General features: G+C 40.9%; 1 protein-coding gene across 3 annotated transcripts in view; it reads right to left on the minus strand.

Annotated features, from left to right (window-relative positions):
* LOC134357865 (adenylate cyclase type 2-like) overlaps window positions 1-14,316 on the minus strand; it is a 523,538-nt gene that overhangs the window by 297,809 nt on the left and 211,413 nt on the right. For all 3 annotated transcript variants that reach the window (XM_063069584.1, XM_063069586.1, XM_063069585.1), the window contains exon 3: window positions 11,944-12,141. In XM_063069584.1, coding sequence (XP_062925654.1) covers window positions 11,944-12,141 — 198 coding nt within the window. The remainder of the gene's footprint in view (window positions 1-11,943; window positions 12,142-14,316) is intronic.

Raw genomic sequence — 14,316 nt, forward strand, 5'->3', positions numbered from 1 at the left:
GAAACCTTCAACTGGGGATAAATTCTGTCTTTCAGTAGGACAATGACCCAGAGCACACTGCCACAGCAAGCATGGAGCGGCTCCAAATGAAGAAAATTGATGTCATTTAGTGGCCCAGTCAGAGTTTGACCTTAACCTGATCAAACGTCTCTGGCAAGACATCAAGACTGCTGTCCACCACCTATTCCCCAACTGATCTTGCGTAACTGGTGCAATTTTGCAAGGAGGAATGGGGAATCTTGCTCCAATCCATTGTACGAAGCTAATATCCAAAATAGTTGCAAGAAGCAGTTCAACTAAGTACTGAGCATGGGAGGTGGGGGCGGGGGGGCGGGTGAGTACTTTTGGATTGCTAACATTTCTGTATTTGAATTTTTTAGTTTTCATGCTTTACAATTTTCCCTGTTTTGGGGCTCTACTGTGAAAAAAAGGAGCATGTGATTCACAAATAAAATTTCTCAGTTAAATTGATCAAAATCCCTGTTTGTAATACTCATATATATGAACAAAATGTTGGGTCTAAATACTTTTTCAAGGCACTGGATATAACAGTTACTTATGCATTGTGATTTATAGGATTGCTTTTATATTTATGTTTATTGGCTTTTTTATTGTGTTCTTTATGTTTATTGTGTTTTTTTATGCTGCATCGCATCCTGAGTAACAATCATTTTGCTCTCCTTCACACTGGTGTATTGAAAAATAACAGTAAACAAACTTTAATCTTGGGGAACTCATGTAGCACTGATCTTCGCTGTTAAACAAATCACAGGAAACTATAAAAGTTTAAATTTGCAGTATCTCGAGATCCTGTTAAAAACTCAGTCTCAAAACACTTCCTTCCCCCTCTCAGCTATGACGAAGAATATTTTCATCAAAAAAGATTGAGAAACGTACACACGTATACATATCCCAATAGATATTGACTGCTGTGAAACTTCCAGAGAAAAAATATTTCCAACCCAAGATATTTGCTAACATTATAAAACTAACAGTATTTCAATCAGGGGGAAAAATTCAAATCATTTCATTAAACATTCCAATTATTAAATTATTAACCGGATTATGGCTGGGCAAAAGCATTTCTTCAAAACATTATTCCACACGAGAATTATTTATCACTGTAACTTCTCAGGAGTAATCATTCTGTTTGTGTATACAAATAGTACTTTGTAATCAAATGGTACCTCTACTCTGAGCCAAATATATTTCAACGTGTACTAAGTCAAGAATTAAATTCCAGCTTTTTGTAGAAAACATTTTATCAAGTATCTTCTCGTGACAATAATTTTTATTATTACGTTTTTATTTAGGTCAATTTATAAATGATTTGCTGTTTCGAGTGAACTCTCTGCCCACTTAGACAACTGCTGTTGGATAAAATAAACAGAGCACTCTCCTGTATCGATCCCAATCTTTCCCAGATTGGATACAGTTGTTTGTTTCATATTCTTTAATCCTGTATCTCCAGCTCATCCCATAGCAGAAATGTAACACACCCCAATTATATTCCAGCCTCCTCCATTTGCTGGCAAATTAAACCTTTCCCTCACCTCTATTAATAGCTTTGTTACAATTACCCAGCCATATTTCTCATGTGACTGCTACATGTAGCAGGAAATGAAGCATTATTGCTATATTTTTCTGAGGTAATAAAAATAGGCTCTTTCTCCCTAAGATAAAATTAGACTGCTTGAAAGTCGAAACAGCTTCATAAATGTCTGCCTTGTCTTTGTTCCTCAGGTGCGTTTGTGCCAGATCAGTTAATGTAACACTTTGTATGAGTTCATGATACAAACAATCTTAAAGATTAGATTAGATTAGATTCAATTTTATTGTCATTGTGCCGAGTACAGATACAAAGCCACTGAAATGCATTCAGCATCTGACCAGAAATGCAAAGAACAGTGTTATTTACAAAATAACCGCGAATTTAAAAAAAGTGCTACAGCACACAAATATAAAAGTACTGAGACAGTACAATACAGATGCAATACTGCTTAGCGCTGTGATGAGAGGTTCAGCAGTGTCAGAGCCTCAGGGAAGAAGCTCTTCTTGAGCCTGCTGGTGGGGGAGCGGAGGCTCCTGTAGCATCTACCAGATGGGAGGGGAGTAAAAAACCCATGGTTAGGCTGAGATGCATCCTTGATAATGCTTTTCGCCCTGCCCAGGCAGCGTTTATGGTAGATGTTCTCAATGGTGGGCAATTGGGTGCCAATAATCCACTGGGCAGTTTTCACCACACGCTGGAGTGCTTTGCGGTCCGATACGGGACAATTGCCATACCACACTGAGATGCAGTTGGTGAGTATGCGCTCAATGGTAGAGTGGTAAAAGCTCTGATAATCCACCACCTTTGGGACTTGTGTAGAGCCAGACATGGAGATTTTCTAGACTATTGAATAATACAACTATTAGTACCGAGCACACACTTTCATTTCACTTTTTTTGACAGGCTACATGGTAATATGATAAAAATTTCCAGTGTATCACTGAGTCTAAAAGGCCAAAGACAATATCGGTGTAGTCCCAGCTGCTGTTCCAGAGGAAACATGCCCCACTCCGACTCTACGTATCAGGCCTGAACCCTGGTATCCAGTCAGAGTTCAGGCCTACTCACAGACCCTGGCTCTGGCCACACTCTGGATCCCTTAACGCCGGATGCACACCCAGCTTGTTTTACCTACCAATGAATAAGCCAAACACAAGACTTCAGGATTTCCAAACCATTGGATGATGGACTATTCATATTTTATGTGAAGTTACATACAGAATAACCCTAATCCTCACTATAGGAAGGATGTGGAAGCATTGGAAAGGGTACAGAGGAGATTTACCAGGATGCTGCCTGGTTTAGAGAGTATGCATTATCATCAGAGATTAAGGGAGCTAGGGCTTTACTCTTTGGAGAGAAGGAGGATGAGAGGAGACACGATAGAGGTATACAAGATATGAAGAGGAATAGATAGAGTGGACAGCCGGTGCCTCTTCCCCAGGGCACCACTGCTCAATAGAAGAGGACATGGCTTTAAGGCAAGGGGTGGGAAGTTCAAGGGGGATATTAGAGGAAGGTTTTTTACTCAGAGAGAGGTTGGTGCATGGAATACACTGCCTGAGTCAGTGGTGGAGGCAGATACACTACTGAAGTTTAAGCGACTACTAGACAGGTATATGGAGGAATTTCAGGTGGGGGGTTATATGGAAGGCAGGGTTTGAGGGTCGGCACAACATTGTGGGCCGAAGGGCCTGTACTGTGCTGTACTATTCTATGTTCTATATCACTTTTGTAGATTCCATCAACCTCCCAACCTTTGTTATGCCATGGACCCCTACCATTAACTGAGGGGTCTGCAAACCCCAGTTTGGGAACCCCTGTCCTAATGCAACCTGGATAAACCCAGTCAGTACAGCATCAGACTTTTAATCCGAGGGTGCAGGTTTCCTAACCCAGTTCAGGTGCTGGTTTGTCAGGAGGGCAGCACGGCCAGCATGGAATCATTGGGCTGAAGGGTCTGTTCCTGTGCTATATTGTTCAATGGCTCTGTGACTCTACTGGAGTAAGTGATCTAATAATGCAGATTCCAAATGAAAAAGGATGGTGAGGAGATTAAATATTTTAATAATAAAAAAAAAGGCTGTCTTCCTCCCAATTAACAGCTGTCTAACCCAATCTGTGAAATGAAGGCAAATGAAATGTGTTAGTTCAGAGAAAGTAAATTTTCTGTTTTCTTGCTGAAACAGATTTCTTCACCACGCAGGGCTCAAATGTCCTGTTTCGGTACATAGAACATTACAGCACAGTGCAGGCCTTTTGGCCCACAATGTTGAGCCAACCTTCTAATCTGCTCCAAAATCAATCTACTCCTTCCCTCCTACACAGCTCTCTGTTGTTCTATCTTCAATTTTTTTATATTTAATTTCAAATTTAATTCCACGTTCTAAAGCAACTCTTACCTTTTTAATGACTATATTGCTGTTCTGTTGCTCTAAACATGAAGCTTTTATATTTTTCCTGAATCATAGTGGTTTCCAGAGCAACTTTTTTTATTTGTTTAGGGATACTGCACGGTAACAGACCCTTCCAGCCAATGAGCCTGTGCCACCCAATTACACCCATGTGACTAAATAATGTGGGAGGAAACCAGAGCAACTGGAGGAAACACAAGCAGTCATGGGAGAATGTATTAACTCTTTACAGACTGCGGCGGGAATTGAACCCAGGTCACTGGCACTGTACAGCATTATTTGTATTGCTAAGCTACCATGCTGCCCCAGTGCTCTGACCTCCTCAGCAAGTTGGCAGATTAGAGTGATCTTATGCTTGCCTTGCAACACTCACAAAATGCCGGAGGAACTCAGCAGGCCTGGCAGCATCTGTGGAAAAGAGCACAGTTGACGTTTTGGACCAAGACCCTTCAGCAAGACTAGAGAAAAACAAAGATGAGGAGTAGAGTTAAAAGGCAAGGGGCACCTCTGCTTGTCTTGTAGCTCTTATGTTTTCCCTCTCTCATGTTGCTTCCTGCCGGGTCAACAAGGACACTGAGACGGAATACAAACCCTGCGTCCTGGTGACAGAAGAATAACCTAGCCTTTAAGGTCAACAAAATGAAAGGGCTGTTTGTTGACCTAGGGCACGTAAACATAACCCGGCCCTCATCAACAGAACTTCTGCATTAGTGGTCTCCAGCTTCTAGTTCCTGGGCATCCAGCCAACGAGCAACCTCTTCTGGTCCCTCCACATCAAGAAGGCGCATCAGCGCATGTACATTCTCAAAAGATGTAGCTTGTCCATGAGGACTCTCTCGGACTTCAGCAGGCGTGCTATAGAAAGTATCCTGATGGTTTGCATTTCAGTCAGGTATGGCAGTTGCTTTGCCCTGGACCAGCAGAGCACGCAGTATTGCCTAGGCTCGCCATATCCTTCCATCCAGTCCGCCCTCATGGTGGGTTGCTTCCAGAAGGCTGACAGTTGTTACATATGCGACAGCAGAGTGGTGCAGTGGAACGCTTTTACTGAGTCATCTTAGTAACATACATGCCGTGTAACTTAACGCATGAGGGCTACGAATTGGGCCAGCATATACCTTGACTAACCTGACTCAGTAAAAGCGTTCTATCGTACAAATTCACTGTTGTTTTGCTCCACTCGTACATAGCAACATTATTGACAAGGATGGCTGCCAACCCTGGCAATTCACTTTTCTCTCTACTACCTTCTTGGAGAATATCCAGGAGCTTGAAAGTCTGGGTAACCAGACTCAAGTCATCCTCACTGCTGCCAGACACCTAAACCAATCGCTTCTTTCACATTCCCTTGGCTGGTGGTGCTGTCACATTCTCAAACCCTCATCATTATCGTCACTTTAGGATTCTTTTCTTTTATTTTTGCACCTCTGTATCATTCACCACTCTGTTGTTTCTGTGTTTCTTGTTGTTTTTAGTATTACTAGTGTAACTTTCCGTTATATTGGCTCGTGTATGTCTAGGGGAAATCCCGTCCAGCACCTGCTTCAACACTCCCCTCAGGGTCAGTCACCGCCCAAATCAATCACAAACATCAATCATCAGCCAGCACACCCAGTAAATTTTAACAAATACACTTTATAGATATTACTAATTCTATGACATTAATATGCATTTGATACAGAGAGGAAAGTAATGGAAAAAAAAGCGCCAACACTTATCAAAGTCCAAGTTCTTCGCGCGCTACCGTTGGAGCTCAATTCGACGTCAGACGACCACCCGAATTCCGTCGACTCACGGCTCGGGACCACCCTGAGTGATCAACCGGAGCCCCTCCGCACGTCCGCTGTCCTCCTCGTCTCTCCTCCGGCTCGCCGCCAAAACTCAGTCCACAGTCATATCATACAGCATGGTATCCGAAAACAAAACGATACATAACCACCCATTGGCTAATAGAACCCTGTTATCTCATTTTAAAGTAAAACAAACTGTTAGCGCAAACTCTCTGCAGCGTTAAAACACAACAAAGCCGCATTCCCCAGATTAACATAACAAAATCGCCATTTTAAATGTAACAAAAGAAAGACCCCGTACACTAGGTATTCTGAATGCTCTGTGGGCTTCACACGCAGGCAAGGAAATTCATTGCATCCCTGGTGGATACAAATATAAACGAATCTGAATCTAGCACATGCAACCCAATCCACTCTGTAAAGTTCTCCTCGCAAATAAGCACGACTCGGTAGCGTAGTGGTTAGCACAACGCTTTACAGTACAGGCAACCGGGGCTCAATTCCCACCTCAGTCTGTAAGGAGTTTGTACGTTCTCCCCGTGACCTCATGGGTTTCCTCCTGCAGTCCAAAGACCTACCGGTTGGGAGGCTAGTTGGTCATTGTAAATTGTCCTGGGATAAGGCTAGGATTAAATCAGGGGATTGCTGGGCAGTGTGGTTTGAAGTGCCGTATTGTATCTCAATAAATAAACAAACAAACAGACAAATATATATTAAAAAATAAGTAGATGAAACACCAAGGGATATGCCTAAAATGAGAAAGCTGTCCAATGGAGAAGTTAAATAACCCTCATGGAATATTAACCTTCAGACAATGTCCCCAATTTCTCTGTCTTTGCAACTGTTTTATCTAGAAAAGGAACATACCAGACTAATAGCACAGTGATACGGAGTTGTTACAGAATGTCACAATGATCATAGCAGAATCAGCTTCTCCTGGGACTGGAACTGGTTCATTTGTTGCTGTTGGGATATTTCTGGAGCTTCTTTTACTGCTGTTTGCACATTTCATATCAAGGGGAAGACAAGTAACCTCTGGGTAATATGACTCACCGTACTCTGTTAGACTGACATGAAGTAAGCCCATTTTATTAGGGAAAATATCGACTGTTAAGTGAAAAGTTATTCCAATGATAATAACAGAATGACGGCTATTCATTGTTTGGAAATCCATATAGAAAGAACAAAGTCAATGAGTTATTTTTTCGATTCAGTGAAGTTTGTCAGCCATGAACAACCCTTTCCAAATCCTTGCTGGCTTTCTTTGAACGGCTGCAGTTCTACTTCCCCTGGGTGAAAATTGAATAGATATGTACCTTCTTGGTTAAACTTGAGGAGAACTTTCTAAATCTTTGCCTAGTTTATACTTTAAAGTTTTTTTTAACCATCTAGAAAGCACCTGGAAAACAAACTAGCAAATACAATCTTAGCATTGATTTCAAGAGGACTAGAATGTAGAAGCAATGATGTGATGTTGAGGCTTTATAAAACATTGCTCAGACCACACTTGGAGTATTGTAAGAAGTGTTGAGCCCGTTATTTAAGAAAGATGTGCTGACTTTGGAAAGGCTCCAGAGGAGGTTCACGAGAATAATCCCTGGAATAAAAGGGTTGAAATATGAGGAGAGTCTGATGGTTCTAGACCTGTACTAGCAGGATTTTAGAAAGATGAGGAGGGAAAACCTATCAAATACTGAAAGGTCTAGGTTTCCTATAGTGGGGGAGTCTAAGACCAGAGGGCACAGCCTCAGAATACAACAGAATGAGGAGGAATTTCTTGAATCAAAAGCTGGTGAATCTGGGCAATTCATTGACACAGATGGCTGTGAAGGATAAGTCATCGGTATATTTAAAGAGGAGTTTGATAGGTACATAGGTTATGGGGAGAAGGCAGGAGGATGGGGTAAAGAAGAATAATAAATCAGCCATGATGGAATAGCGAAGCGGATTCATTGGGATGAATGGCTATACTTCTGCTCCTATGGTCTATGACTGCCAGGCCCACAGCTATAGCAATAATATTCACACTGAAAAACCACAATTATAGGATGCCTTTACTTTAGATGCTGCACTTGCTCTCCGGAATTTGCTATAAAGTAATTGGACATGCAAGACATGTCAATGTAAAATTAGAAAATCCAGCAGTAACATTTTGTGCTTCATAGAGCTTCAGAATACTCCCGTGTCTCAAAGCTCATGAAAAGCCTTTCAAATTTACTTACATCTTGATTTGTTTTTAAAAAGTCCTGAAACAAGGTCAATCTGAAATAAGCAAATGAAGCTTCAGTTTTATATTTCATCCAAAGCACAGCACAATGTCATCCTTGCTGACTGTCCTGTTGGCTTTGATTGTGTGCTTGTCTCCCTTTGTAGTGACAGGTAGAAATAACCCAATGCATTAATCTAAGAAAACTGTTAAGATTAATATAACTCGAGTCTCTCCAAGATGAATATATACCAACATACTTTCAGTTGTGTTTCACCCAGTAACCACCCCACTGCTTTCTTTTTCAGAATCAGAATCTGAATCAGATTTAATATCACCCATGAATGCCGTGAGATTTGTTAACTTAGCGGCAACAGTACAATATACCAAAAAACTGAATTACAGTAAGTATATATAAACAATAGTTAAATTTAATAAGTAGTGCAAAAACAGAATTTTTTAAAAAAGTAGTAAGGTAGAGTTCATGGATTCAATGTCCATTTAGAAATCAGATGTGAGAGGGGAAGAAGCTGTTCCTGAGTCGCTGAGTGTGTGCCTTCAGGCTCCTGTATCACTTTCCTGATGGTAACAATGAGAAGAGGGCACATCCTGGATGGTGGCGGTCCTTAAAGTTGGACTCTGTCTTTTTGAGGCACTGTTCCTTGAAGATGTCCTGGATACTACGGCGGCTAGTACCCATGATGGAGCTGACTAAGTTTACAACTCTGCAGCTTACTTTGATCCTGTGCAGTAGCCACACCCACCCCCATTCCCAGACAATGATACAGCCAGTCAGAATGCTATCCATGGTACATCTGTAGAAATTTGAGTGTTTTAGGTGACAAAACAAATCTCCTTAAACTCCTAATGAAATATAGCCCGTCTCACTCAAACACACAAAAGCACATTTCATTTAATCAATTGAAGATAAATTAATTATATATTATATATAACATATAATTATGTATTTGGTGGTTAGTATAATATTACCATTGTTACTATAATGTGGGTTAAAGTCTCCAGTCTTAATGCTTAATTTTGACCTGCACTGATTGCACATGAAAAATCAAACTTAACGTAGATGCACATTTCCTACCATTAAAATGAAATGATTGGAGGACAGAAAGTGCTCATTCATTAAGGCTGTTTTAGTATCTAGGTTGAGTCTACATCTTTTAAAGGAAATACTTCAACAACAGCTTTCAATTGAAACTAAGAGTTCACTCGTAAAGCACTTGAATTTTAATTGTTTTTAAAGTGCAGTTTGTTCCCTGTCTGTTATGCAAATTCTCTGAAATGGAGTTTTCTGTCAGTTCTGAATGGTGAAAGTCTGCAAAGATGGAATTACATTGAGCAAAATCATAATGGCTAACGCCAGTGTGGTGTCCAAAGGAACTGCCAGTGTTCAAGTTCAAGTTCGATTGGTAGGTCAATTGGTCATTGTAAATTGTCCCTTGATTGGGCTAGGATTAAATCAGGCAGTTTGGATCAAAGGGCTGAAAGAGCTGATTCCACGATGTTTCTTGATAAATAAAACAAGTAAATACATAAACAAAGTTCAAAATTATTGTCATCTGAGTGTACATACAGTATAAACCAAACAAATGAAACAACTTCTTCCAGACCATGGAGCACCCACAACACATGTATCACATGCAACACACAAAACAAAATATTACCACAAGTAAGTTAATAAAATATAATTCAAAATGCATGTAGTGCGCAGCCCAGGTAAACAGTAAACAGTAAATAGCTTGCTGTCCTCGTGGCAAGATTTCGGTGGTGGCAGTGTATTTATTCATCATTCAGCTATTTAAACAACAGTAATTCCCAGACTTGGGCTTTTTGATGTCATATACAGAGGAGAATAATTTGTATCGATCCAAGACTGTTCATCGTGATTGGAAAGGAAGGGGGCAGAATCTTGAATTATTTGCCTCCAAAGATGCTGTCTAATCTGCTGAGTTCCTCCAGCCTTTTGTGTGTTATGCTCAGGATTTCCTGCATCTGCAGAATCTCTTGTGTTTCATAACTAGATTCCAGGTCATCGATCCTACCTTCCTCCCATGAGACGACCAACCTCCCACAATGAGCTAGGCTTAAATTCCTTTCTCAACCCATCCAGTGCCCAAGATCAAACCTTCCCATCAGCTTCCCAGATTTCCTCTGCACACCATGTTATGGAAGGCTCTTGAGTGTACAAGACTTGTACAGTTGTGTAAAATATCTTTGGCCTCATGCACTAATGAGCCCTTCAGCAGCTGGTCCGCAGGCAGAATGTTTACTGGCCATCATCAACTGTGTAGCTAACTGTGTTTTTGGAGACATTGAGCAATTTCTACGCAAACAATCACAAAGCAACAAATTCACAAGCTCAACTCAAGTAACAATGACTCAGAGTACAGGAAGGAGATAGAGAGCTTAGTGACATGGTGTCATGGCAACAACCTTTCCCTCAATGTCAACAAAACAAAAGAGCACGTCACTAACTTCAGAAATGGTGGCTGTGCACGTGCTCCTGTCTAGATCATTGGTGTAGAGGTTGAGAGGTTTTAGTGATTCATGTTCCTAGATGTGAACATGCTCCGGTCCAACTATATTGATGTCATGGCCAAGAAAGCTCACCAATACTTCTACTTTCTCAGGCGGGCTAAAGAAATTCAGCATATCCCTGCTGATTCTTTTAATTGATCCACCACAGGAAGTATTCTGCCTGGATGCATAAAGGCTTCGTACAGCAACTGCTCTGCACGTGGCTGAGAGAAACTGCAGAGGGCAGCGGACACAACTCAGCACATCACAAAAGCCGGCTACCCCTCTGTGGACTTTGCCCGTAATCTCACTGCCTCAGTAAAGCGGTCAGCACAATCAAAGACTTCACACATCTCGGACATGCTCTCTTCTCCTCTCTCCCACCAGTCAGAAAAGACAACAGCCTGAAAGCGTGTACCACCAGGCTCAAAGATAGCTTCTATCCCACTGTTATCAGACCCTTGAACAGACCTCTTGTATGATAAGATATACTCCTGGCCTCACAATCTACCTCGTTATGATCTTGCACTTTAACGTTTACCTGTTCTGCCCTTTTTAGGTATCTTTTACTCCTTATTCTGCATTATTATTGTTTTGTCTTATTGTAGCTCAATGCACTGTGCAATGATTTGATTTGTACAAACAGTATGCAAGACAAGATTTTCATTGTATCTTGGTAGATGTGACAAAAAGAAACCAATACCAATGCCAAATATCATGGCATTTAAAAATTTTTTTTTGGAGTCATAGAACATAGAACATGAAAGCACAGTACAGGCCCTTTAGCCCACAGCGTTGTGCCAACTCTTCTAACTGTTCTGGTGTTGGCGTGTGGCCAAGTGGTTAAGGTGTCGGTCTAGTGATCTGAAGGTCGCTAGTTCGAGCCTCGGCTGAGGCAGCGTGTTGTGTCCTTGAGCAAGGCACTTAACCACATATTGCTCTGCGACGACACCGGTGCCAAGCTGTATCGGCCCTAGTGCCCTTCCTTTGGACAACATCGGTGGCATGCAGAGGGGAGACTTGCACCTTGGGCAACTGCTGGTCTTCCATACAACCTTGCCCAGGCCCCTGCGCCCTGGAAACTTTCCAAGGCGCAAATCCATGGTCTCACAAGACTAACGGATGCCTATATTTATATATCTAACTACTCTGAAATCATTTAATCCTTCTCTCCTACATACCCTTCCACTCTTCCATCTCCCATCTGCCTATCTAAGAGTGTATCAAATGTCCCTACTTGTTCCCTACTTAATGAGGAACCAGAAGGTGAGGTTCAATGTTGCAATTGTGCTAATCATATTTATTTTCTTTCAATTAGCGCTTACTAGGTGGTTATGATATACCCCTAACAATGTGTCAAAGAAGAAAAGCTCCAGTGTAAAATAGTCTATGTATAAATGTTACTGTTGACTGACAAAATCATATTCCATTGCATTTCAGCACTCTTACCTGATCCCATGGAGAAATGATACCACCAAAACACATGAAGAGGTAACCCATAGCAACCAGGCACACCCAAACTACAAGAGAAAACACGTGCAGTAGCTTCCGGAATACTGCCTCCATGCAGACCAGAACAAAAATTGTGAAGAATATAGCCAAAGCGGTTGGAACGGTTATTAGGAAAGCCACATGGTCTTCGATATCCTGGGATAAAAGAAATGAAAAGTTGGTTAAAAATACTCTCACTGTACGTCTGGGATGATTTATGCATTTAGCAATATCAATTACGAGCAAAACTCGCAAAGACAAAGCATTTTCTTCAATCAGCTTCAAACATTTCTATCATCCACTGGTTCAAAATGTGTGCTATTAGGTTCATAAATTCAACTAATTCTATTTAATTATGGTATATGTGATACAAGTTAATACATTAGAAAAAAACTAACCCTCAATTTAAAACTTTTCATGTTTCACAAATATAGCTCACCTACTGGGTACTTAGAGCAGTTTCTGTATTTGTTTTTGTCACACTTATTGCTGTGCTGTGGAACAAACATTATTGACTTACTTAAAATGCAATTAAAAGCCATATTTATAATGCCACAATTCAGAACAACTAATTAAATGGATATAAATTATGTTCTATCCGATGGAAGTTCTTACTTTTTTGCTGAAATATCTCTACTCAACATCCTCACTATTAAATGGCTAAAATATTCCCAATTGCACAATGTACGTACAATTCGTTAACTGAGGTTTCAGTAACCCTTGTATTTTTGACTAGGTTATATAATTTTAATCATTAAAAAATGATTTGATCATAACCTATTTATTTAGTGTGCTTTAAAATAAATCTCAGGGTAGTAGATGGTGACATATACATACCTTGACAATAAATTTACTTTGAACTTATACTCCTCTCAGGAAGTCCTAACTTGATAAAGGCAGGTTGGAAGGCAAACAAAACTCCTATTTTTTTTACAAGTCTCGTGTTTTCAGTAGAAATATTAACTAAAAAGAGCTTCTCCTTATGGAATAATTGGAATTCTGCAATTTTGCATCCTCTAATTGTCAAAAGCTCATAATTTGTTTCCTTATACATTTATTTTGCCTTTCACTCTAAACCTATGGCTTCTAGTTCTAGTCTCACCCAACCTGAGAAAAGAAAGCCGGCCTGCATTCACCTTACCTATACTCCACATAACTTTGTACACCTCTATAAGGTCTACCCTCATTCTCCTGCACACCTAGGAATAAAGACCTAACGTGTTCAACCTTTCCCTGTAACTCAGGTCCTCATGTCCTGGCAACATCCTTGTAAATTTTCTCTGCACTCTTTCAAGTGCCAGTTGTAGGATAGGAATTCAATCCCTGCAAAATTTGTTTCACATTCTTCCCGTGACTCCCTGTCTGGGTTTGTTCCAGGTGCTCCATTTCCTCTCCCATTCCAAAGATGTATGGTTAGGGTTAGTGAACTGTGGGCATTCTACGTTGGTGCGGGAAGCATGGCGAGACTTGCTGGCTGCCCAGCAAAACCCTCTGCAATTTGATTTGCGCAAATGATGTATTTCACTGTATGTTTCAGAATCAGGTCTATTATCATCGGCATGTGTTGTGAAGTTTGTTAACTTAGCAGCAGCAGTTCGATGCAGAACATAATATGGAAGAAAATAAATAAATAAAGTGCAGTATACGTATACTGTATTGAATAGATTAAAAACCATGCAAAAAACAGAAATAGTATATATTAAAAAGTGAGGGTTCAATGTCCATTTAGGAATCAGATGGCAGAGGGGAAGAAGCTGTTCCTGAATCGCTGAGTGTGTGCCTTCAGGTTCTGTACCTCCTACCTGATGGTTACAGTGAGGAAAGGACATGCCCTGGGTGCTGGAGGTCCTTAATAATGGACGCTGCCTTTCTGAGACACCACTCCTTGAAGACGTCCTGGGTACTTTGTAGCCCAGTACCCAAGATGGAGCCGACTAAACTTACAACCCTCTGCAACTTCTTTCGGTCCTGTGCAGTGCAGTGTAGTGTTTTGATGTATACATGACAAATAAACCTAATTTTTATCTTTAAGGATGTGCACAAGAGTCAGCACAATTCTGATGTCACTGTAACATGCCCACAATGTTCAACAGAACAACACAGCAACAGCAGCAATAAAACAATATCAGGAACAAGCCCCTCTCCCACCCACTCACACACAAAGTACAGGCCTCCAACCCCAGGGTAGGCTGTCACTGGATAGGAACCCCAAGTGGATTGGGAATCCAGGAAAAGAAATGAGGGAAGGTTGCATGACGATCAGGCACAGAACTCTCGAGATTTGTATCAGCTGAGGATTCCCTCATCTGGGAGCAATTGCATGCTGGGAGT

The sequence above is a fragment of the Mobula hypostoma genome, chromosome 17, assembly GCF_963921235.1.
Source record: "Mobula hypostoma chromosome 17, sMobHyp1.1, whole genome shotgun sequence".
NCBI lineage: Eukaryota > Metazoa > Chordata > Chondrichthyes > Myliobatiformes > Myliobatidae > Mobula > Mobula hypostoma.